At 37.3% G+C, this 22,475-nt stretch overlaps 2 protein-coding genes and 1 pseudogene across 2 annotated transcripts; 2 read left to right on the forward strand and 1 right to left on the reverse strand.

Annotated features, from left to right (window-relative positions):
* The first annotated feature begins 809 nt into the window (after positions 1-809).
* On the forward strand, positions 810-2,143 carry LOC108829611 (purple acid phosphatase 8-like; annotated as a pseudogene).
* Positions 2,144-13,882: 11,739 nt separating this feature from the next.
* LOC108829621 (uncharacterized) lies at positions 13,883-17,633 on the forward strand. The gene is made up of 2 exons (XM_057007490.1): positions 13,883-14,103; positions 14,188-17,633. The coding sequence occupies exon 2, from the start codon at positions 14,685-14,687 to the stop codon at positions 17,355-17,357; it is 2,673 nt and encodes an 890-aa protein (XP_056863470.1). The 5' UTR covers positions 13,883-14,103; positions 14,188-14,684; the 3' UTR covers positions 17,358-17,633.
* A 134-nt stretch (positions 17,634-17,767) lies between these two features.
* Positions 17,768-21,089, reverse strand: LOC108829622 (receptor-like kinase TMK3). Its single transcript, XM_018603242.2, has 2 exons — positions 18,834-21,089; positions 17,768-18,745 (listed from the first exon to the last, which is right to left on the reverse strand). Exons 1-2 carry the CDS (start codon positions 20,947-20,949, stop codon positions 18,267-18,269), a joined length of 2,595 nt encoding a protein of 864 aa, XP_018458744.1. The 5' UTR covers positions 20,950-21,089; the 3' UTR covers positions 17,768-18,266.
* Positions 21,090-22,475: the final 1,386 nt, after the last annotated feature.

The following is a 22,475-nucleotide window of genomic DNA, read 5'->3' on the forward strand; positions in this document are numbered from 1 at the left end:
AAGGATACAAAATCGTGTCTAAATGTTACATACATGTCATAAATTTGAATTGCAAAAACCAAAAGGAGGATAACTTATACCCCTAACGATCTTTCTATGTATCTTCGACTTTTCGCCATATGACCGTATGACCAGAAACACATCTCATATTAAACATGTATGTCTCAGTAATTCTCTTATACAATACAATAAATGTATGCCATCGTAATAAACAACACAAACACAATCGTTAGAAGTTTATATTAGATAAACATTCAATCTAGAAAGCCAAAAGAAGTTCATAATGTAAGAGAATTATGAATGGCATACGTTTTTGTATAGTATAAGAGAATTACAACATCACGCTCGATGTAGTATATAGCTTCCTTTGGTAGTTTAGAGTTTCTAACATGTCACTTCCTTTAACTCTGTCAAAACAACTCGTGTACATAGGAAGCGATGTAGTATATAGCTTCTTTTGGTAGTTTGAATTCGACGGCGCAAAGACGACAAACCAAGTGAAGAGTCGTCTCCTTCTGGATGTTGTAATCCGCAAGCGCGCGACCATACTCGAGCTGTTTCCTAACGCTATGCAAAACGAATGTAAACAGTTACAGTTCGAGAATGAAAAAAAATTGTTACGTTTCTTGTCATGGAAGCAAATAAGGAAAGAAACCAAAGAATTAAATGATCCGTTTTTCTTAAAATCGCTCATAGAGTGACACGTGGAATGGAGCCTTCTCATGCATTCTCACCAAAATCGTTTAAGGAAAGTTTTAAAAATGCTTATCCTTTAATATATAGGGGATTGACTACTATAACTCTTTCTGTTTGGATGGGAAAACGATGACGGAATAACAAGTCCATATGATTGTCAATTTCAAGATTCTTTTACCAATATTTACACAGCACCTAGCTTACAAAAGCCATGGTATAATGGTAAGCTATCTTTTCCAGCTGAAAATCAGACAAAATACTTGGAACTATATATCATTTATATTTATCTTTTTTTATAACGAGGTTTTCTATTTACTTTCTCTTACTCTTTTCTATCTATCACCAGTATTAGAAAACCATGACTATAGAGGTAACATGGCTGCACAACTCAGTCCGATACTGAAGGATTTGGACTGTCGATGGATTTGTTTAAGATCTTACGTGGTTTACGCCGGTAATTAACTTAACAACAGAAAGTAAATACATTTTTCATTTTGAAATATATATAATAATTACTTCAAACAATCCTTTTGTAGATATCGTCGATATTTTCTTCATGGACACAGCACCTTTAGTAGATAAATATTTTGATGAGCCAAAGGACCATGTTTATGATCGGAGAGACGTGCTACCAAGAAACAAGTATCTTAACAATCTCTTAGCGGTAATTAACTTTTTACTCTTTCACACAAGCTAGCATTTTAACAGGTTCTATCGAAATAGTGGTTTTTGCAGTTCGACGTCATTAACTTATCCAAAAGTCATTATTTTAAAAGAAATTGATAAAATTTTAATCACTTTCGAGAATATATTAAATTATAGGATGTCGACGTGGCCTTGCAAAAATCAGTTGCAAAATGGAAAATAGTGGTAGGTCACCACACAATCAAAAGTGCAGGTCACCACGGGATTACGAAAGAGCTTGAGAAACAACTTTTACCTATCCTTGAGGTAATTTTACTACCATAAAAAATCAAACTATGAAATATTGAAATGAAAACACAATTACTTTTTTTTTTTAGAATTGGCATTCTATTTAAAATAAACACAATTAATTTGTTTTCTTGAAAATTAGGCTAATAAAGTTGATCTCTACATAAACGGGCATGATCATTGCTTCTAGCACATAAGCAGCATTAACAGGTGACTAATACTTTGTATTAATCAATTAATCGATTAATTGTGGGTTGTATCTGTAAAGTAAGAGAGTCAAAAACAAAACGGTACGCATGTTTTGTGATATCTCCAATGGAATACAATTTATGACAAGTGGCGGTGGGTCCAAGGAGTGGAAAGGGGACGTGAACGAGTGGAACCCGCAAGAGATGAGGTTTTACTACGATGGACAAGGATTCATGTCGGTTTATCTATCGGAAGCAGCACTGCGTGTAGTTTTCTACGATGGGTATGGTCGCGTCATGCATCAATGGAACACTTATAAGGAAGGGATTTATACGGATATCTAAACGATCTGTACAAATGTTGAGAACCAAATATTCATATTAGTAGTTCACTGTTTTTATATTTGGTGGTGATTTTCATGTGACATAATTATTTTTAATGATGTTAATATTATCCAGCTAATATAAAGTTTGAGAAAGTGAAATTTACATGTAGACTAAAGCATGTCTAGCTCTAGCGCCTTGTTTATTTTTTTGTGAAACATACTTCTTTTTATAAATTAACCATGGTTCAAGTGAGAGAGAGCTTGTTTGGCCACAAGGTTAGCTCTAACATTAAACTGTCTAGAAATAAACTTAAATTTAACGACAGTAAATTGGGTAGATAGTAGATGGATGTCGGTTAGGAGAACTGCGATCTCTAAATGTCTTCCTCCTGCATTCAACAGATTGATGAGAACCTGAGAGTCAGAAAGAATTAATAGAGCGTTGTAACCACACTGAAGAGCAGAGTTCATAGCATCTTGCAACGCCAAAGTTTCCGCAATAAGGGGCGACGCCAAAAAGGTGGAGGTCGAGGAGTGAGATGAGGATGATCCTGCATCGTCGATGATCCAAGCAAGCCCTGCACACTTCGTCGCTGGATTCCAAGCGGCATCTATGTACATGCAAGGTTAGTCTGGAATTGGAGGAGGATCCTGGTTGATGCGAGGTTTTTGGTGGTGATGGGGAAGATGAAGGGTTTTTGAGGAGGTTCATTCTCGTGCTTCTCTTATTGCTTTGAGGATGGTCTCTTCCGGTGAGAAGATGCGCTTCTGAAAGATTAATTGGTTTCTAGAGATCTAGAGATTCCAATAGATTCAAGCTGAAAGGGTTCCTGGCCTACTCCGATGGGTGGGAGAGAAGGGATTCGGCGGAGCTGATTCATCCCTTCCCAAGTAGTTACTATGATGCTTGGATTGAAACTCAGAGCCAAGGGAGCTAAACTTCAAACTTCCTTAGCGTAGTTACAGGCATACAAAACATGGATCACATATTCCATTTCATTACAGTGGGGCATTGATTCGATAGAGGTATGTTCCTGATCGAGAATTGTTCTCCTACTGGCAAAACGTTATGTAGGGAGTTCCAGATAAAAACTTTAATCTTTTCTGCTGTCTTAAGGTTCCAAACATTAGCTAACCAGTTTTGGGTTAGCAGGTGCTTGAGGATCCTCAAGTATGAGAGAGTCAGCATGTGCTATGTATCCTGACTTTGTCGAGTATTCGCCTGAAGTAAACTTGAGCCAGACCAGTTAATCGGGGACACTGCAGATGGATGGCTTAATTTGGAGGACAACAGCCTTATGAAAGGGGAAGATGAGGTCAAGTTTCGTTATGTCCCAGTCGGTAGAGTTTTCAAACATCAGGTCTGAGACCATCAGGTCTTTATGCACCTCTGGTGCTGGTCCGTAAGGCCTGAGTTGGTCAGTAGACGATAGCCAGGGGTCGTTCCAAAGACTGATGCTGATTCCAGATCCCACAGTCCATCCCAGGTGTTTTATTAAGAGATCTCTTCCAATCAGCACACTTTTCCAGTCATGAAGGATTTTTTTGTTGCTTGAACTGATAGAAAGCATGCATGTGGGATTTTTAAGGATTCTCCAACTGAGCTTGGCTAGGAGGACATCATTAAACCTAGGTATATCTTTGAAACTCAAGCCACCTAGCTTTTTTGGTCCAGCCATTTTCTTCCAAAAGATCCAAGACATGCTTCGTTTATCTTGTGCAGTGTCCCACCAGAATCTAGTTAGGAGGGATTGGATTTGATCGCAGAGGCCTTGGGGGAGTTTGTAGCAGGACATAGCATGGGAGGGAATTGCTGAGAGGACAGAGCGTAGCATGATGAGTTTGCCTGCTCTTGTGAGAAACTTAGAAGACCAACTGATTGATCTGTGCTTGATCCGAACCACTATATTGGCAAAGATGTCTTTCTTTCGTCGACCAGTCTGCTCGGGAAGCCCAAGGTACTTATCAAAGCCTCCATCATTCTCTATTCTCAATGTCTTCTTAATGAGAGTCTTCCTCTCCTGGCCTGTGCGCTTAGAGAAAGAAATTGCTGATTTTTGGATATTGATAAGCTGTCCCGAGACTGATTAAGAGGTAGCTAGGATCTGGTTGAGTGTCTGCGCATTATGTGCACTAGCTTTGCAGAAAAACATAGTATCATCTACAAAGAGCAGATGATTGATGCATGGGGTGTCCAATGTTATCTTTTTCCCTTTTAGTTTCCATTTCTTTGTCCTAGATTACAAAGGCTCGACAGTAGTTCACTGCATATGATAAAGATATATGGGGAGAGGGGATCTCCCTGTCAAATGCCTCTGCCCGGTTTAACGAATCCGCTAGATGCCTCATTAATGATAAAAGAGTAGCTGACTATTGTGATGCATTGCATTATCCACTCTGTCCAAATAGGATGAAAGCCAAACCTTAAGATAGCAAGTTTGATAAAATCTCATTCCAATCTGTCGTATGCTTTACTCATGTCAGTCTTGACACCCATATAACAATGCTTAGCAAATGCACATGGGTAATAAAGACATTATCTGATATAGCTCTTTTTGGGACAAATGCAGATTGGGTTTCATTGATGAGATCACCGACTAGGGGTTGGAGCCGCTTGGCCAGGAGCTTCGAGATGATCTTATAGCTCACATTGTAGAGGGCTATATGTCTGTAGTCAGCTACTTTCCTGGGGCTGATGATCTTTGGTGTGAGTCTGAGGTGAGTCTCATTAATTGTTCCTTGCATTCGGCCAGATTGGAAAAAATCTTTGACTTCTTTAACTATGTTTTCTCCCACAATATTCCAGTTTGTTTGGAAGAAGCAAGCAGAGAAGCCGTCTTGTCATGGCGCCTTCCCATGGTGAATGGAAAAGAGGGCATCTTTGAGCTCCTTCGCTTCAGGTAAACAGATCCGTCTTTGGTTTGTTTCTTCTGAAATAATTGGGAGGATCGTTTCATTGATGATTATCTCCATTGCTCCAGGTTCTCTTTCAATGGGCTTAAAGATATCAACAAAATACATTTCCATTGTTTCAGTAATGTCCTCCTCAGTATACACGAGCTTCCCATCCAGTCCCTCAATAACGGTGAGTTTATTAAGGGTTTTTCTTTTCTTAGTCGATGCATGGAAAAAACCTGTGTTTTTGTAGGCCAATTAAACACCACGCACCGGTTCAGAAGGAATTTTCTTTTGCTAAATGATCTAATTCCTTTAATTACTTATATCTTATATGCTAATTATAGATGACATGTTTGTAAAAAACTCTTTACAAATAGTTTTATAAATTGTTTTATCAAACTATATTTGTAAATAATTATGCAATACTATATTTCGAGATTGTGTTTTTATTTTCAGCACAAAGAAATAACAAGCTATTGTAACTAATTAATTTAAATATTTGATTTTAAATGAAGTAATAGAATTTGTAAATAATAAGAAATGCAATTTCTAGATATGTAAATAAAAATAAATATTTGATCTGCTATATGTGTTTTCAAACAAATCTCATTTAGCCTGTTATTCAAGGATCCAAATGGCATAATATGTAAATAAAAAGGAATTCAATGGCTAAATATGTGAAAAAGAAATATTTAATCTGTTATTCATGTTTCAAAACAGATTTCATTTAATCTATTATCCAAGTTTCCAAACAGTATCAAAATGTACTTTAATTTTAATAATATAGATGTTGACACCATTGAGAAATCAAAGCAAAAGTCATCAGAGTTGCAGGTCTCAAATCAGATATTTATCATTGTTTGGCGAAAACAACAGAAATTCCGGTGAGATGGCAATGGCATCGACTGCGTTCATGATCTATCGTCATTGAGAGAGATTACATGTTCTCGTCTTTGAGGGAAGAAGAAGAAACCTTTACTTTTGGGTTGGGCCAAGTAGTGAAACAAAGTTGGGCGATTCTGGGGTTGTTTGCTTTATTGGGCCTTCCATCTTGTCTTTGTAATTTCTGAGATTCGGCTACACATAAAAAAAACTCATTAACAAGAGAAATTGATAATCTTTCAGAGAAAAAGAAAGATGTACGAATCAATGTGAATATTATTTTACCAGGAAACAAAAATACGAATGTCAACTGGAAAAAGGAGAAGTAAGACATCTGTGACACATGAGTATCATCCGAAACACAAGACTGAAGAGAGATAGCTAAAGAGAGATCAGGGTTGAGAAGAAACTTAGGACAAAAGAGATTATTCGAGTCATATTGTTTCGGGATATAATTTCTTTGATTGTTCTTTATTGTGTCTTCCATTAAGCGCTTAAAGCATTTGTATAAACCTTTTGACTGGTAGTGAAGTTGTGGAAGACGGTTTCCATCCGAGACATACCGGTTTGAGGTCGAATCTCAGTGATCAAATAGTTAAGCAATCTAGAGATTGAAAACTCCTAACATAACAAGTAGCAGAACAAACAAAATGCTATCTTTTCACACTATATTCCAACCAATCACCAGAGAGATCAAACCAAGAGAAATTAAATTGTGTAAGTTATTTATTAACATTGTTTATATGATCACGAGGTTGACAAATACCATTCATAAGATATTTACATCTTACTTCATTTCTTTAATGTGAAGGATATTCATATATCCTTTTTATTTCTCCAGGATCGCAAGGTAAATTTTACAAATCATCTTCACCGCAGATGTAAATTTTGGTAGATTCTCCATATCGTGTTCATCAAATTACATGGATGCAAATTTTCTTTCAGGCTTGAAGTATTTTCCATTAAAATTCAATTGTAAAGAAAATTAAAAAGTAACTTAGCACAATATTATAGTTTATGAATTCTCACGACTCATGTTATTTATATCATATAAATCAAAATTTTAATTTAGTTTTAACTTTTACCTTTTTAGCTTTTATGTTTAACTCATTACACGCAACCTTTGTATTTGTGTGCATGAATTTTTGTTTTGTAGTTAACAGAGAATTTGATTTGTATAGAGAAGAAGACATTAAAAAAAACGTAAGTGTAGTACAACAAGGTGAAAATTTCAATTTCCTTTATTAATTTCATTTAGTTTTTAAATGGGAATTTCAAAAAATTATCTTTATTCTTTTTTTGCAAGAGTTCCTTTATTTTTCTTTTGCAAAAGTTCCACCAGTCGGTGAAACAGGCTCTTCGTTCCGATGTTAGCGTTACCAGTAGTCACCACATTCACACTTCCACTGAACTTCGGGACATCACCGTTGATATTGTTGTTAGACACATCTAGTATTTTAAGCTTAGGCAAAGTGGTAAGCTCTGTCGGTATACTTCCGGTGAGGTTGTTATTAGAAAGATCGATCCATTCCAAGGAAGTAAGATTAGCAAAACTCGGAGATATCGAACCCGTGAGCTCCTGATTATATAGCTAATCCCTACAATGACACTTTCATAACAAGTAATCCCTAGCCATCTAACACACGAATCATTCCCTTTCCAACCCTTGGCAAGCTTCAACGGATATCCAAACGACTCAGCAATAGAAATCAATGTCTGGACTTGTGGATCACACGGAGTACCAGGAGTCTCCTGACAGAATCTACCCGAAATTGCATCAACTTCGACTGAGTTCTGGAATAACGGCATCGGTCCTTGAATGTAGTTATTACTTAAATTCACGACAGTGAGATTTTTGAGAGCAGTGAGCGATGGTGGGACAAGGCCGGTGAGGTGATTATCTCAATATTGAACAGTTTCAGAGACTGCAAACCAGAGAGATCAGGGATGAAACCTGTAAAGGAATTAGCTCGGATATTAAACTCGACGAGAGAAGTCATGCTCTGTAACACCGAGATTGACCCGTTGAGATGCTGCCAGTCGAGATAGAGTTGCTGTAACGACGAGCGTCCGAAGCTCTCAGGCAACCCTCCGTGGAGATTGTTCCAAGATAACCTTAAAGAAACGAGTCTCGGGAGAGTCTCAGAGCTGAAGATATCAGGAATCGAACCTGTGACGCTGCAGTTGACGAGGGAGAGGTTCTTGAGAGACGTCGCTTCTTTGACAGTCTCAGGAATCTTCCAAGAAGGGAAGGGATTGTTGTCGAGGCAGACTTCTTGTAGCGAGTTCATTCCGGAGAAGAGATTCTCCGGAGTCGAATTGAAGAGATTGTCGTGAAGATTCAGCGTCTTTAGATGCGTTAGTCCGGAGAGATCGGGAATCGGACCGGAGATTTTGTTGGAGAAAAACTCGAGAACGATGAGCTCCGAGAGTTTCCCGAGATCAGGAGGGAGAGTCCCTTGGATCCCTTTCTGTTTGAGCTGGATCATCGTGACGCGCTTGCTTCCGTCGCACTGGACGGCTTCCCATTTGCAAGGGTCAGGGTCTGACCAGTTGCCGTATAATGTGAGATCCAGGCTCGATCTGAGGGCTTGCATGATCGTCGCATCATTCTGAGAAGTGGCAAAATTGAGGAAGGAGAGGAGAAGACAGAGGAGAGGCAGATGAGATCTGGTCATTTTCACAGGAAGAGTGAAAACTACTCGAGAGATGGAATCGGCAGAGAATGTTGTGTGTGGACTACTCGAGAAGAGAGAGAGAGAGAGTGTGTATGTGCTGTCTGGGAGGGAAAACTGTCCTATTAATAATCGATAAAGCAGTACTATAAAATATAAAAAATATTTATAGTCAAACAAATGAGATTATTTGCTATGTTAATGTGTGTATATATCCTATGTTAATGTTTGTATATATCCTGAATGATCATATTTTAAGTAAGAATCGAGAGACTGAATGAAAATTTGGTAAGTCTCCGACCACCTTTTATGGTAAGAAGGAAACAAAAGAAAAACATCTACAGATCAAGATAAGAAAAGTGATATGGTCTTTGATTTATTATTCTCTTGCATGTATTTATGTGATTGATTTCTTTTCTACATTTTCGACTCCCACTAAGAATTAAGAAATTAAGGATGGACATGAATAGAATGCTATCGTTAAATCACTATTTATGATTTCTTGCATATTTTATGGATTTTAAATTTTTTAATTTGTTTTGATTCAGAAAATTAAGGATATCTAAAAAATTGGATATAGATAAATTTTACATATATTTGTGACGTACATTTACATATATTTTATCCACTTATTCAATACAATTAAATCTAGAAAACTATAAAAGTTTGCTTAAAAATATATTTTACATAATATAAGATATAAATACAGATTAGTGAAACTATATGTTCCATAAATTTTATAAATTAGTTAGAATGTGTCTACAAAAAATATAAAATTTAGAAAAACTGAAGTTTTTATAAAGATTTTATATTCCTTTCTAAATTTAATAATTGTATATTTAATGTATAAATAAAATTGTATATTAAAATAATATTTATATGTGTTACAAAAATAATTAATTTTTATATTTAATTGTAGATATATATCACATCTCCACTAGGAAATTAGTTTAACACAACAAATGTTTTCTGCAACCAACTTAAATTCTCCAATCCTTCTGCTAACAACAGAACTATCTTTGAATGTACCTATTCTGAACACGACGTAGCCACATGAGAAAAAAACTTGATATGTACCAAGCATAACTATAATTAACCATTGAGTCTTCACGTCTACAAGATCTTACACATAGCTGATTCTTTCTTTCCTTGGAAATCAAATCATTTGGTACGGTACCCTATTACGTCCTCGTTCTTGCGGTTTGAATCGTGGCTTCTTGCAGAATCGACATTTTTCTAACTCATCATCTCTCAAGTAGATCATGCAATTGTCGATGCAAACGTCTATCATCTCCGAATGCAACCCAAGACTATAAACTAGTTTCTGAATCTCATAATAAGAATCAGCAGACACATTAATTTCGGCAAATACTCTTTAAACAAGTATGCCCATGCATTCATGCAACTTTCAGGTAGGTTGTGATCATTTTTAATATTCATCATTCTAGCAGCTAACGACAGCTTAGAGAGACCTTCTTTACAACCACTGTAAATTGGCTGATTTGTAGAATCTAACATTTCATAAAAAAAATTATATCTATGTTAGGTTCTTCAACTTTATCATGAGTTACAAATGCATCAGCTACCATATCATGAACCCTATCATAATCTACTATACTCCTCCTGATGGTAACTATGTTCATTATAGAAATGATCAACCGGTTCATCCTGAAAATTACTATTACTACTACTAGCTTCATTCTCATAATTATAACATTTTCCATGTTGAAACCAGATATAGTAATGTGCCGTGAAACCTCTATTTATCAAATGCTTCCATACATTTTCACGAGTTGCCAATTTTGAATTGTATTTCCGACAAGGACATAACATCTTACTGCTTTCATGAGCGAGCGTTGTAGAATCTGCTTGATGCATAAACTCCAGCTCTTCAAGATATTCTTTCGTCACTCTCCCGTTTGCATATCTATGCATATACATTCACCTCCGCAACTCGAAAATATTCCCATCAGTCGACATTTTCTTTTTCTTTCACGTTATAGGTTTTTTGGTGTGTTTGAAATGAAAAACAAAGGACATATTTATAGGAAATTTTCAAAATTGGTAGGTGGAATTTTTACTAAGAATTTACGAGGAAATGTAGTTAGTTAGCCGAAGAGAAAACGTGTTTACAACTAAAAAGTTGGTGCACTCGAGAAGTGGTCATTAAAAAGACGTAAAACATTTTCTCGTAAATTACACGCTAATTTTACGTCCTTTTTTCCTCGTAAAAACCATGTCATCTTGCGACCTTTTTTCCGACGAAATGTTTTTGTCGTACGTTTTACGACGAACTTTCGTTGAAATTGTTTTTCTTCGTAAATTTTTTCGTAACATTGACATAATTTTACAAGGATTTGTTTTCCTTGTTATAATTTGTCGTTAATATTGTGTTTTCTTGTAGCACTACAAGAAATATTAGTATTAGTAGTAGTTTGCGGTAGCACGAATTCACCAACTGCTACCAAAAATGTCAAATCTGGATCACAACTCTATCGTAGTACTAAATTTGTAGTAAGATATAATTTTACTAAGTGGGAATACAAAAATCACTACTATAGCTAAAAATTTATTTGGGAGGCAGAACACTTAGCCAAAATTCACTTAAAAAAAATTCAATTCCTCTTTACAAAAAAAAAAAGAAAATCATTAAAAACACTCATGTGTTTTGTCGTAACATTCATCCCTCTTCTCTCTATCTTTCTTCTCCTCCATTAAGAAATCAAATTTCTTTCTCTGATTAGGGTTTCGTTCTTCAACTTCCACAAAACAAAGTCGTTTCCTAACATACTCTTTGCTTGGATTGATTGAAACACCAATGCTACGGTGTTGTCACTGGAGATCTCCGCCGTCCCTCGCCGCTGATAGGATGCCTCGTCACTACCAATACCTCAATCTCATTCTCCCTTCTCCGGTGGTGGCTTCAGTTCGAGCTCAATCAATGGAAACTTCAATCCCGAGTTACTATTACCTCAGAGAGGAAGATGAAGAAGCAGGCTGGTGGTGGTTTGTGGAACGTGACGGCGATTCACGACGGTCCCAGTTCTCAACCTCGTCTCCTTCAGTTCTCATCTCTGTCGTAATCTCTCTTTCTCTCTCTTTTGATATGATTCATCGATAACTTTATTATTCATGAATAACGGATGGTTCGTCTCCTCGTCACAAATTTATTATTCATGAATAACGGATGGTTCGTCTCCTCAATTAATTAGTGCGGCAGTTGCGTAGACGGAGGCAAACAGTGGAAGAGGAGAGAAGCGGTGAGTGGTAAACGATGAATTAAACCTAAAATTAAAAATAGTCAAAAATGCACGACAACTCATTCGAACCCATGATCTTTTACGGTAAACTAACACGACTTTGAACACTAGGCCAAATTGATTCTCTTTGTACTCTTCGCATAAGCTACTTATTATATTTAAAAAATATAAAATAAACTTAAAGCTAGGCCCCGCGTAATCCCCGCTTAATCGTCGATTTTTACATTATGCGCTAGGTCCAACCCCAACGTACGTATAGCGCCTACCGAATTTCAGAACAGGGTTTGAATAAATTTGGTTTTAGACTCTAAGATTTAAACTGAGGACGAATATCCAGAGCCATCTCCCGTTTGGTTTTTGTTTAGATTCTAAGATTTTTTCTTTTGCAGTTAAATTTCTCAAGGGAAAATATTTCAAATCCAAAAAAAAAAATTGAAACTATGTCTATGACTGAAAATGATTTGGAGAATTTACCTTATGATCCGGGAGAAAGGAAAAAAATATCAGAATATCCTCCGAATCAAAGAGATGAGATAATACGCAAATATCTTATTAGAGGTTCTTGTCAACTATGTGGTCATGAATTTCCTAAATGATTGTTTAAAAATAAATTGAAACGAATCAATCCATCTTGGTTTGATCTCTATGGTAATTGCACTACATACAATGTCAGTATTAATAGCAGAATATGATAGCCTTTTTTTCGATTATGCTACGTTTGACATACCTCTTATTTTTAAATAGCGTTTTCGAAAATGCAAATGTTATGCAAAACTAAAACGGATAAATTGATTTTTACTCTCACATTTGTTTCACTTTCCCTCTCACTCTATTATATTTATCTCTAAAAATCTCAAACCCTAAAATCAAAAAACACAACCCCTAAACTCTAAATAAAAACTTTAAACTCTAATATTTTAATATCAAATCTCAAATTTAACTTCCAATCTTAAATATAAACTCCAAAATTAATACTTTTAATCCTCAAATATTAAATCAATACCTCAAATCTTTAACTTTCAAACCCTCTACTTAAACTTTTATTCTAAACTCCAAACTTGAAAGTTAATGTTAAATTAATCATATACACCCTAAAATATAACTAAAATAGTAAAATTTTAATCTTTTATTATTTCTAAAAATAATCATATACCATAAACTCTAATTAGAAATCTTATTGTCTATACATACACTCAATATTTTGAAAACCGACCCGGACACTGAACTGGACGACTTACCGGATCACTGTTTTAAAAATATTGTATTTTTTTTATCAAAAAGATACAATATCACACAATTGGAGATATTGTGTATAATCTTCAGCTTTGAGTTATATATTATACAATTGGAGAAAAAGATGAGAAGTTAAACAACGAAAGAGAATAAGAAACCATTGATGTGATTTAAGAACCAACATAGTTTTTACATATCTGTGCCTTGATTTGTGATATTTCACTATTTTATGATATTTAGACTCCTGTTTTAGCTAATTAAGATCATTGTAAATTGCATTTAGGTGTTCATAGCAGAATATGATAGCTTTTTTCGATTGTACTACGTTTGACATAACTCTTATTTTTAGATAGCGTTTTCGAAAATGCAAATGTTATGCAAAACTAAAACGGAAAAAACTAATTTTTCCTATCACTTGTTTCACTTTCCCTCTCACTCTATTATATCTATCTCTAAAAATCTCAAACCCTAAAATAAAAAAACACAACCCCTAAACTCTAAATAAAAACTTTAAACTCTAATATTTTAATATCAAATCTCAAATTTAACTTCAAATCTTAAATATAAACTCCAAAATTAATACTTTTAATCCTCAAATATTAAATCAATACCTCGAACCTTTAACTTTCAAACCCTCTACTTAAACTTTTATTCTAAACTCCAAACTTGAAAACTAATATTAAATTAATCATATACCCTAAAGTATAACTAGAATAGTAAAATTTTAATCTTTTATTATTTCTAAAAATAATCAAATACCATAAACTCTAATTAGAAATCTTATTGTCTATGCCTACACTACACACAAAAAAGGAGATACTGTTACAATTTTCTGGTTAAATTAATTTTCAATCTGGACCTTCTGTAACAGAGAGAGACTAATAGAGGAAGAGATCGAGTTTCCTTTATAATTTCGTCTTGGATTGGCAGGAAGCAGCTTCAGTGTCGGAGATCAAAATCATGCAATTCAGAAGCCAAAAACTTCACTGTGGGACTCTTCGCTTAGGCTGAAGTAAGTGCTCATCTCTGTTTTGTTCTGTGGGAATCAATTCTGAAACAAGTACGAGGTCTTAAAAAGCTCGGTTTTGTTTTACAGATGTGGAGAAACCGGTATTCTTTAGTGAGGAAGGAGCGTCCAAGGCAGAGGAGCTGAGACGGAACAAGAAGAAATGAAGAAGCAATCCAAATCTCGACCAAAACAGAGATAGAGGAAGAGATCTAGTTTGTGTTACGTGTACTGCTATAGCTGTACACGGGTGATATCTTATCCATGTGAATATTCCTTTATGCATAATAAACACACCACGTGAGGAGGCACGTGCGGAGAGAGGCTTCACGCAGAGTGTGTGACAGGAGAGGGACCTTTTACTATATAAGCAGTGAGAGGGGAGAGAGTAAAGGGTATCTAGAGTTTAGATCAATCAAGGTTAAAGGGGGAGGTGAGGGTACTCCATTTATAAACCTCTCAAGGTTCTTAAGTGATTGTAAAGACAGTTCTATTTCAATATAATCGTTATCCAGCTTTGTATTTGCTTGATTCTCTGTTTGGGAATACATTTCACATAACAGTGGTATCAGAGCTTTTAACGAGCCATGGGAACGATGATGGAGTTTCCGGTTTTCTATGGTGAAGATCCGGAGAAGTGGATTTCGTGGATGGACACCTTTATCTCTGCTGAAGGTCTTTCAGAGTTTGAGACGAGACAGTTAGCATACGGTTTCATTGACGGTGAAGCACACAAGTGGTACTGCGATGAGATGACGAGATCTGAGTTTAACAGCTGGGAGGATCTTAAATTCAGGTTGATCCAGAGGTTCAGCACGAGGTCAGAGACGGAGAAGGCAAAGCTAGAGTGGCAGCGCCGGCTAAAACAGTTAGATCGCCTCAACGAGTGGCTTGAACGAAGATACCCAGAAAAATCTATAGTGGAGAAACAACAGAAAGGATCAGACGAGGTTCCTGATTCTGACTTGAATCAGATTCCAAGCCAGGGCGGTGGATCTCTGAAGAGTATCGTTCCGGTTCCGGTTGCGGAGCAGAATCAGTCGATGGAGCAGAACCAACCGATGGCAACATCGGAGGTGAAGGACCATCTGTCGACTCTGAGGAGCGAGGTTCCTTTGCTTGTATCAGATCCGACAAAAGAGGTGGTGGTATCTGAAGAAGCAGAAGCTCATACGTCCCTAACCAACCTGTTTGAGAAAGTTCCGTCTATTGAGCGTAAAGGTAACACGAGAAGGAAGAAGAAGAGATGGAAGGAAATCTATGGCATCTGTGAAATAAATTTGGGGCAACTTGTTAATATAGCAGAACAGGCAGAGCACGAGCGCATGAAAGGGAAGATGAGAGAGACTCAGAAAGATAGAAATGCCTACCATGTGTTCGACAGAATGCCTCTCAAAAGGAACGAGGCAACTGAGAAGAGCAAGAAAAGAAAAATGAAGGGGACTAAGCCTAGTAACCAGAACGTGAATGCAAGGAGACAATACCAAAGACTGAACTGTCGAAGGTTATGCCTCATTCTTGTGCTAAACAAAAGGTTTCATTTGGGCTTCATGAAGAAAAAGAAGAAGTTGGGGCTGGTGGAGCATGATGTCTTGTACGGGACACTGTATCTGTATCTGAGAGAAAAAAGAGTGAAGATGAAGAACAAGAGAGAGAGATTTACTAAGTCTAAGGGGTGGAAACACAAAGGTAAGGAGGATAAGTCAGAAACGCAGAGACTGCAGAGGGAGAGTATATCTACACTTCGGAGGAAGAGAGTAACAAAGAGGCGTAAGAGAGTAAGCTGTGTACTTGTGAACACTCACCAGAAGGTCAACAGACAGTGGCTTCTGAGTTTCATAAAGAAGAAGAAGGGTCGAATGAAGCTGGTGTATGATAAGAAGAGCAGGAAACTGTTTCACACAAGGGATTTTGAAAAGCCGGCAGGTGATGGAACAGTTCTGAAACAAAGTGCCAAAGGGAAGAGGATGGAGTTCAAACGTAACCACAAGAAGCAAAATAAATGGATTAGGAAACTGTTCTCAGCCGACTTGTGGAGCAATCAATGGCTGCAGCTAAATGTTATTGTGAAGTTGAGTGGTCAGCGGTTGCTAGATGTTAATAAGCTCCGACTGTATAAGAAGTGTGCGTATGAGAATATCTATTTAAAGGGTGACAGATGGATTCAGTGGTATGGGTTAGAGATGCCAAATGTGAAGTTCTTCTTGCCTGATATAACAGTGAGGCCGCTCAAGTATCAAGGGAAGCAAAACAAAGGAAGTGTGAAGCATGATAAGATGAGGAGGTGGAAGTATAAATTAGGGAGAATGAAACTCTCTATTAACATGTTACTGATCAGCGAAAAAAGTACAGAACAGGAGATGACGAGCTGGATGGAAGGAGGAAAAATAGAAGGGAGAGACAAGCTAGATGTCTTACTTCTGGAGATGGACATCACCAAAGTATTACTGGAACTGCAGTGGTTGGAAACTCTGAAGAATATAGAAGTGAACTTGAGACAGCAGATGGAGAACATAGACATTCAGAGACGTGGCTTGCTGGGTTCAATGTTCTTGGTGGAAGAAAATGATGATATCAAAAGTCTGAAACCTGTGAAGAAGAGTATCTTGCAGTCAGTAAAGTGGTTGATGACGAAACACAGCTTTGAGCCAGGAAACCGAGTTTGTGAACCTGGAGTAATAGCTGGTAGACAGGTTGGCAGTGACACAGGAAATAAACACTTTAAAAGCAGTATATGTGTTGCATACAATGGAAAGGACAGCTTCTCAGGACGTCGCATCACTTCTTTTGGTGAACGTAAAGAAGAGCCTGAAGCATTATCAAATGGAGTTCTAGAAGCGGGCTTGGGTTGTTTCATGAGCAAGTTAAAGACAGACTTCGACACCTTCAAGGGAGCCAGGATGATCAAGCTCATGCGACAACAATGTCTGACTGGAGAAGTCATTGCTCCTGATCTGCTTCACGGTACATATGGGATGTTCCATTCTCCAAGACCACCAGAATGGTTGGGCATTCCATGTCATGATTTCAAGTTGTGGAAGAGTGGAAGCGCCAAGGATTGCACTTTCTGTTTCAGGTTTACAACAGATTTAAAGTTGTTTTCAACAAGGACGGGGGTATGTTGCAGCAAGGTATCCATCTATGAACAAAGAGAGATCGAAGAGAAGAGATATCAGTTTTCTCCTTTCAACCTTGAGGACAAGGTTGATTTCAAAGGCGGCGGTATTGTTACGTGTACTGCTATAGCTGTACACGGGTGATATCTTATCCATGTGAATATTCCTTTATGCATAATAAACACACCACGTGAGGAGGCACGTGCGGAGAGAGGCTTCACGCAGAGTGTGTGACAGGAGAGGGACCTTTTACTATATAAGCAGTGAGAGGGGAGAGAGTAAAGGGTATCTAGAGTTTAGATCAATCAAGGTTAAAGGGGGAGGTGAGGGTACTCCATTATAAACCTCTCAAGGTTCTTAAGTGATTGTAAAGACAGTTCTATTTCAATATAATCGTTATCCAGCTTTGTATTTGCTTGATTCTCTGTTTGGGAATACATTTCACATAACAGTTTGGTAGACTGAAAAAGTGAAAGTGACATTCTTTTCTCTAAATGTTTCACTGAGGGACTTCTGATTCAGTTGCTCCTAGAGAGCTGATGCAACAAGGAGGACTCTGAGAAGTACAGCAAACGAACTGTGAAGGTATTACTCTTAGTTATTATACCATCATCCACTGCAAAGCAGCTTGATGACAATTGCATAACAATCTTCACTCTGCGGTTGCTGTAACAGACTCAGAGTTTCTCTTTCAACAGCCTCATTCTGCTCCTTTCTTCTCTGACCGGTTTCTGGCCTTTTATATTTGTCAGGAATGTTCTTCTGGTGAATTCAAGTGCAGACCACTTTTTCCATTTTTCTAGAGTTAGTAAATCGATGGGACAAGATATTAAGCCTTGGCAAGAGTTGTGTTGGTTTGAGAGAATGTAGTCTGTATTTACGTATGTGAGTGCTGGAGCTCGAAGCTTTCTTTGAGAGAATGTAGAATGTAGTCTGTATTTACGTATGCAAAATGCATTGCAAACCATTCTATTTAAATCCTTCTCACCTTTTAAAAGAATCCTAATTACGGTTATTTTCAATTCCACTAAACTCTTAATCCAATAACACCTCCTAAATGATATTTACTGTCACAGAGGAGGAAGAACCAGAGTCATCCGTTTGGCTAAGCCCCTCAGAAGCTTGCCATTTCTTAACCGCCTCCGGAAGGGAAAGACGATAGTCTATCCCGTTGAGGTCATCAGGATCGAGCTCAGCGGGTTTCCATTGGACGGTGAGAGAAGAAAGTACGTTAACGATGTGAGACATGTCGGGTCTTTTGGAAGGCTCACGTGCACAGCAATGACCAGCAAGCTCCCAAACTTTTTCAACGCTGGCTAAGGTGTCTTCGTCCAGCTTCATGTTCGGGTCTATCGCGTTTTTGAAGGCGTTTTGGTCTTTGTCTTTGCTGGCCTCTACACCATGGAACCATGTTACTAGATGGACGATGTCCTCAGGGTCCGTCTCATCTAAGGCTTTACGTCCAGTGATTAGCTGCATAAGTATGACCCCGGGGCTGAATATGTCTACTTTGGTCGTCACCCTTCCAGTCACTGCCAATAATCAAACCACAAAACAACCAAAAGCATGAAACATAAAGACATTATAAAAGTTAAGGTAGGGGATCGATCATATGCAAACCTGCATATTCTGGAGCAAGGTAACCGAAGGTCCCAGCAACTCTCGTCTCGATGGAGTATTCGCCGTCAGGGACTAAGCGGACTAACCCAAAGTCAGAGACTTTAGCACGCATGTCATCACCAAGAAGGATGTTAGATGGTTTTAGATCCCTATGGATGAAACTCTGATTAGCAAGAGTGTGTAAGTACTCCACACCCCTAGAAACATCCAAAGCAATAGCCAACCTTGTAGTCCAATCAAGCGGTTTACGCTCTCCTTCTTTACAGCGGAACAGATGCTGGCTCAGTGTTCCCTGCGACATGTACTCATACACAAGAAGCCGCTCGTTGCCATCAAGACAGTAACCAAGAAGTGCAACGAGATGGCGGTGACGCATCTTAGTCAAAACTGTGATCTCAGACTTAAACTCTTCAAGTCCCTTATTACTCACAGCTGAAAGCTCCATCCTCTTCACAGCTATCTTAGTTCCATCGTGTAGCTCGCCTTTGTAAACTGTGCCGAAACCGCCTCTCCCGAGAATGTTCTCTTCACTGAAGTTGTTCGTCACATTCTTCAGAACCTGTATCGATATAACCAAGTTACCAGACTCCACGGCGTCACTGTTGGCGCTCTCGGTTCCTCCTCCTCCTCCTCCCCCATTGTTGATACTAGAGTGATGCTGGCTCGGTGTTCTCTTCTTGGCGTAGAGGCAAACACCGAGTCCAACTAGACCCAATGCAGCAACAAGCACAATAACTACTATCTTGACATTTCTCGACTTGATAGAACTTTCGCCGCCACAACCTCGTACATCCTTTCCGATGTTAGCGTTACCAGAAGTCACCACTTTCACACTTCCGCTGAACATTGGGACGAGACAAGAAATGTTGTTGTTAGACACGTCGAGTGTGTTAAGCCTGGGCAGATCGGTAAGCACCTCCGGTATACTCCCAGTGAGTCGATTATTAGAAAGGTCAATAGCTTGCAAAGACGTAAGCTGGCCAAAACTGGGAGATATGGTACCCGTGAGCTCTTGCCTCCCAAGGTTAACACCTGTAACGGTACTTCCGGAACAATTAATCCCGAGCCAGAGCGAGCTAACACACGGATCATTCCCTGTCCAACTCATGGCTAGCTTCAACGGATAGCCAAACGACTCAGCTATAGAAATCAATGTCTGGACACGTGGATCACAGGGAGCGCCATGAGTGGCCAGACAGAAGCTATTATTCGTGTAAACAGCGCCTGACTTGTTGAAGAAGGGACTCGGTCCTTGAAAGTAATTAAAAGTGAGATTCACTACAGAAAGCGACTTGAGACCGATAAACGAAGGTGGGACAAGGCCGGTGAGCTGATTCTTTGCTACATTGAACACTCTTAGAGACCGTAAACCGGAGAGATCAGGGATTTGACCTGAAAAGGCGTTGTCTTGCAGATTAACCTCGATGAGAAAAGTCATGTTCTGCAAAACCGAGATCGATCCGTTGAGGTTCTGCCCGTCGAGATACAACTTCTGCAACGACGAACCGGACAAGCTCTGAGGCAAACCTCCGGAGAAATGATTCCAAGATAGGTTGATAGAAGTGAGGGTGGGGAGCGTCTGGAAGCTGAAGATATCTGGAATCGAACCCTTGAGGTTGCAGTTGCTGAGGGAGAGAACCATCAGAGACGTCGCTTCCTTGACAGTCTCTGGAATCTCCCAAGAAGCGAACGGGTTGTCATCCAAGTACACTTCCTGTAGCGATTTCATCCCGGAGAAGAGATTTTCCGGCGTCGAAACGAAGAGATTGTCGCCGAGTTTCAGTATCTCTAGATGAGTCAGACCGGAGAGATCCGGAACTGAACCGGAGATTTCGTTCGAGGAGAGATCGAGTTCGATGAGCTCGGAGAGTTTCCCGAGTTCAGGAGGGAGCTTCCCTCGGACGATGGCCTCTTTGAGCAGTATCTTCGTGACGCGATTGCGTTCGTCGCAAATGACGGCAATCCATTTGCACGGATTGGGGTCTGACCATTCGAGGTACATTGTGAGGTTAAAGGACGTTTTGAGGGAATTCATTATGGTGGTGTCGTCTTGAGATGACGAGAAATTGAGTAGGGAGAGGAGAAGACAGAGGAAGCAAAGAAAACATTTCGTCATTGAAGAAGACGAAGAAAAGCTTAAGAAGGAAGAAGAAAAGCTTAAGAAGGAAGAAGAAAAGCTTAAGGAAGAAGAAGAAGCTTAAGAAGGAAGAAAAGGAAGAAGAAGAAGAAGAAGAAGAAGAAGAAGAAGAAGAAGAAGAAGAAGAAGAAGAAGAAGAAGAAGAAGAAGAAGAAAAGAAGAAGAAGACGAAGACGAAATAAGAGTCATTTGGGCAGAAAGCCATAAAGAGAAAGTTATTTAGGTAATGAGTCAAAAATTTCTCTATTCAGGTGGTTGGTTATATGAACCATTTTTAGAGAACGTCAGAAAGAATATTTTTTAATAAAAAATTACTAAACATCAGCATGTGAGGATGTGTATTATGTCGCTGTTCGGTTTAATCCATACTAATTAACCATACATTTGTTAGAAAATTTTAATGGTTCGTAATTATCATAATAACTACAATAATATTAGTTTACAAAAAAAGCCTACAATAATATATATGAATACTTATTATAATTAAATAGAAACTCTAAACTCAGATAGAAACTTTAAACCAAAACGCAAATAGAAACTCTAAAATGTAAACCTAAATATATATATATATATATATATATATATATATATAATTTTTTTTCAGAAAAAGCTCTAAAATGTAAACCTAAATAAAAATTCTAAATTATAAACCCTAAACCGTAAATTCAAATAGAAATTCTAAACTTTAAATTCAAATGTAAACTTTAAACGTTAAACCAAAATGGAAATTTTAAACTTTAAACTCAAATAGAAACTCTAAAACTTTAAACTCAAATAAAACTCTAAACTCTGAATCCAAATAAAAACTTTAAATTCTAAACTCAAATATAAATTCTAACCCTGAATCAAAATAAAAATTTTAAAACACTAAAACTTAAACTTTAAACCAAAATAGAAATTGTAAATTCTAAACCTAAACAAAAATTCTGAACTTTAAACCTTAAATCTAAATATAAACTCTAAACTCTAAATTCAAATAGAAACTCTAAACCATGAATCCAAATAAAAACTCTAAACCATAATCTCTAAACTTTAAACCCAAATATCTATACTATTAAAACAAAAAGTATAATATCTAAACTTTTTCATGGGTGATTTCTAATTTGGACCATCCTTAAAATTTATTAAATTTTACATAACTTAATTATAATATCTTTTTGATATCTTTATTTTTAATTGAAATACTAATAAGTATCTTAAATAAATGTCTAACAAAATCTTTCAAATATTTTTTAGAATCTTTTTAGAATATATTTTCGAAATTAGTTAATTAAAATTTTAATTATCACAAATTATAGTTAGAAACTAAATTGTAGTTCGGTTATGATTGCAAAAAAATTAATAACTATATAAATAACTTTTAACGATAAGAACAATTTTAAATTGATTTTAATTTGAAATTAAATCAAGTTCAACTTAATTTAATTTTACATATAGTTAAAATTAATAAAAGAAAAAATTATGTAAATCAGTTTGTTACATAATAATGTTTTCAAAATAAAATT

This window comes from Raphanus sativus, chromosome 4, assembly GCF_000801105.2.
Source record: "Raphanus sativus cultivar WK10039 chromosome 4, ASM80110v3, whole genome shotgun sequence".
Lineage (NCBI taxonomy): Eukaryota > Viridiplantae > Streptophyta > Magnoliopsida > Brassicales > Brassicaceae > Raphanus > Raphanus sativus.

Excerpts from the sequence above, each read along its gene's own strand:
- LOC108829622 (XM_018603242.2), bottom strand. The coding sequence starts at position 20,949 with ATGACGAAATGTTTTCTTTGCTTCCTCTGTCTTCTCCTCTCCCTACTC. Across the intron at positions 18,746-18,833 it reads CCTTGCTCCAGAATATGCAG|TGACTGGAAGGGTGACGACC; the intron begins GTTTGCATATGA and ends GATTATTGGCAG.
- LOC108829621 (XM_057007490.1), top strand. The coding sequence starts at position 14,685 with ATGGGAACGATGATGGAGTTTCCGGTTTTCTATGGTGAAGATCCGGAG.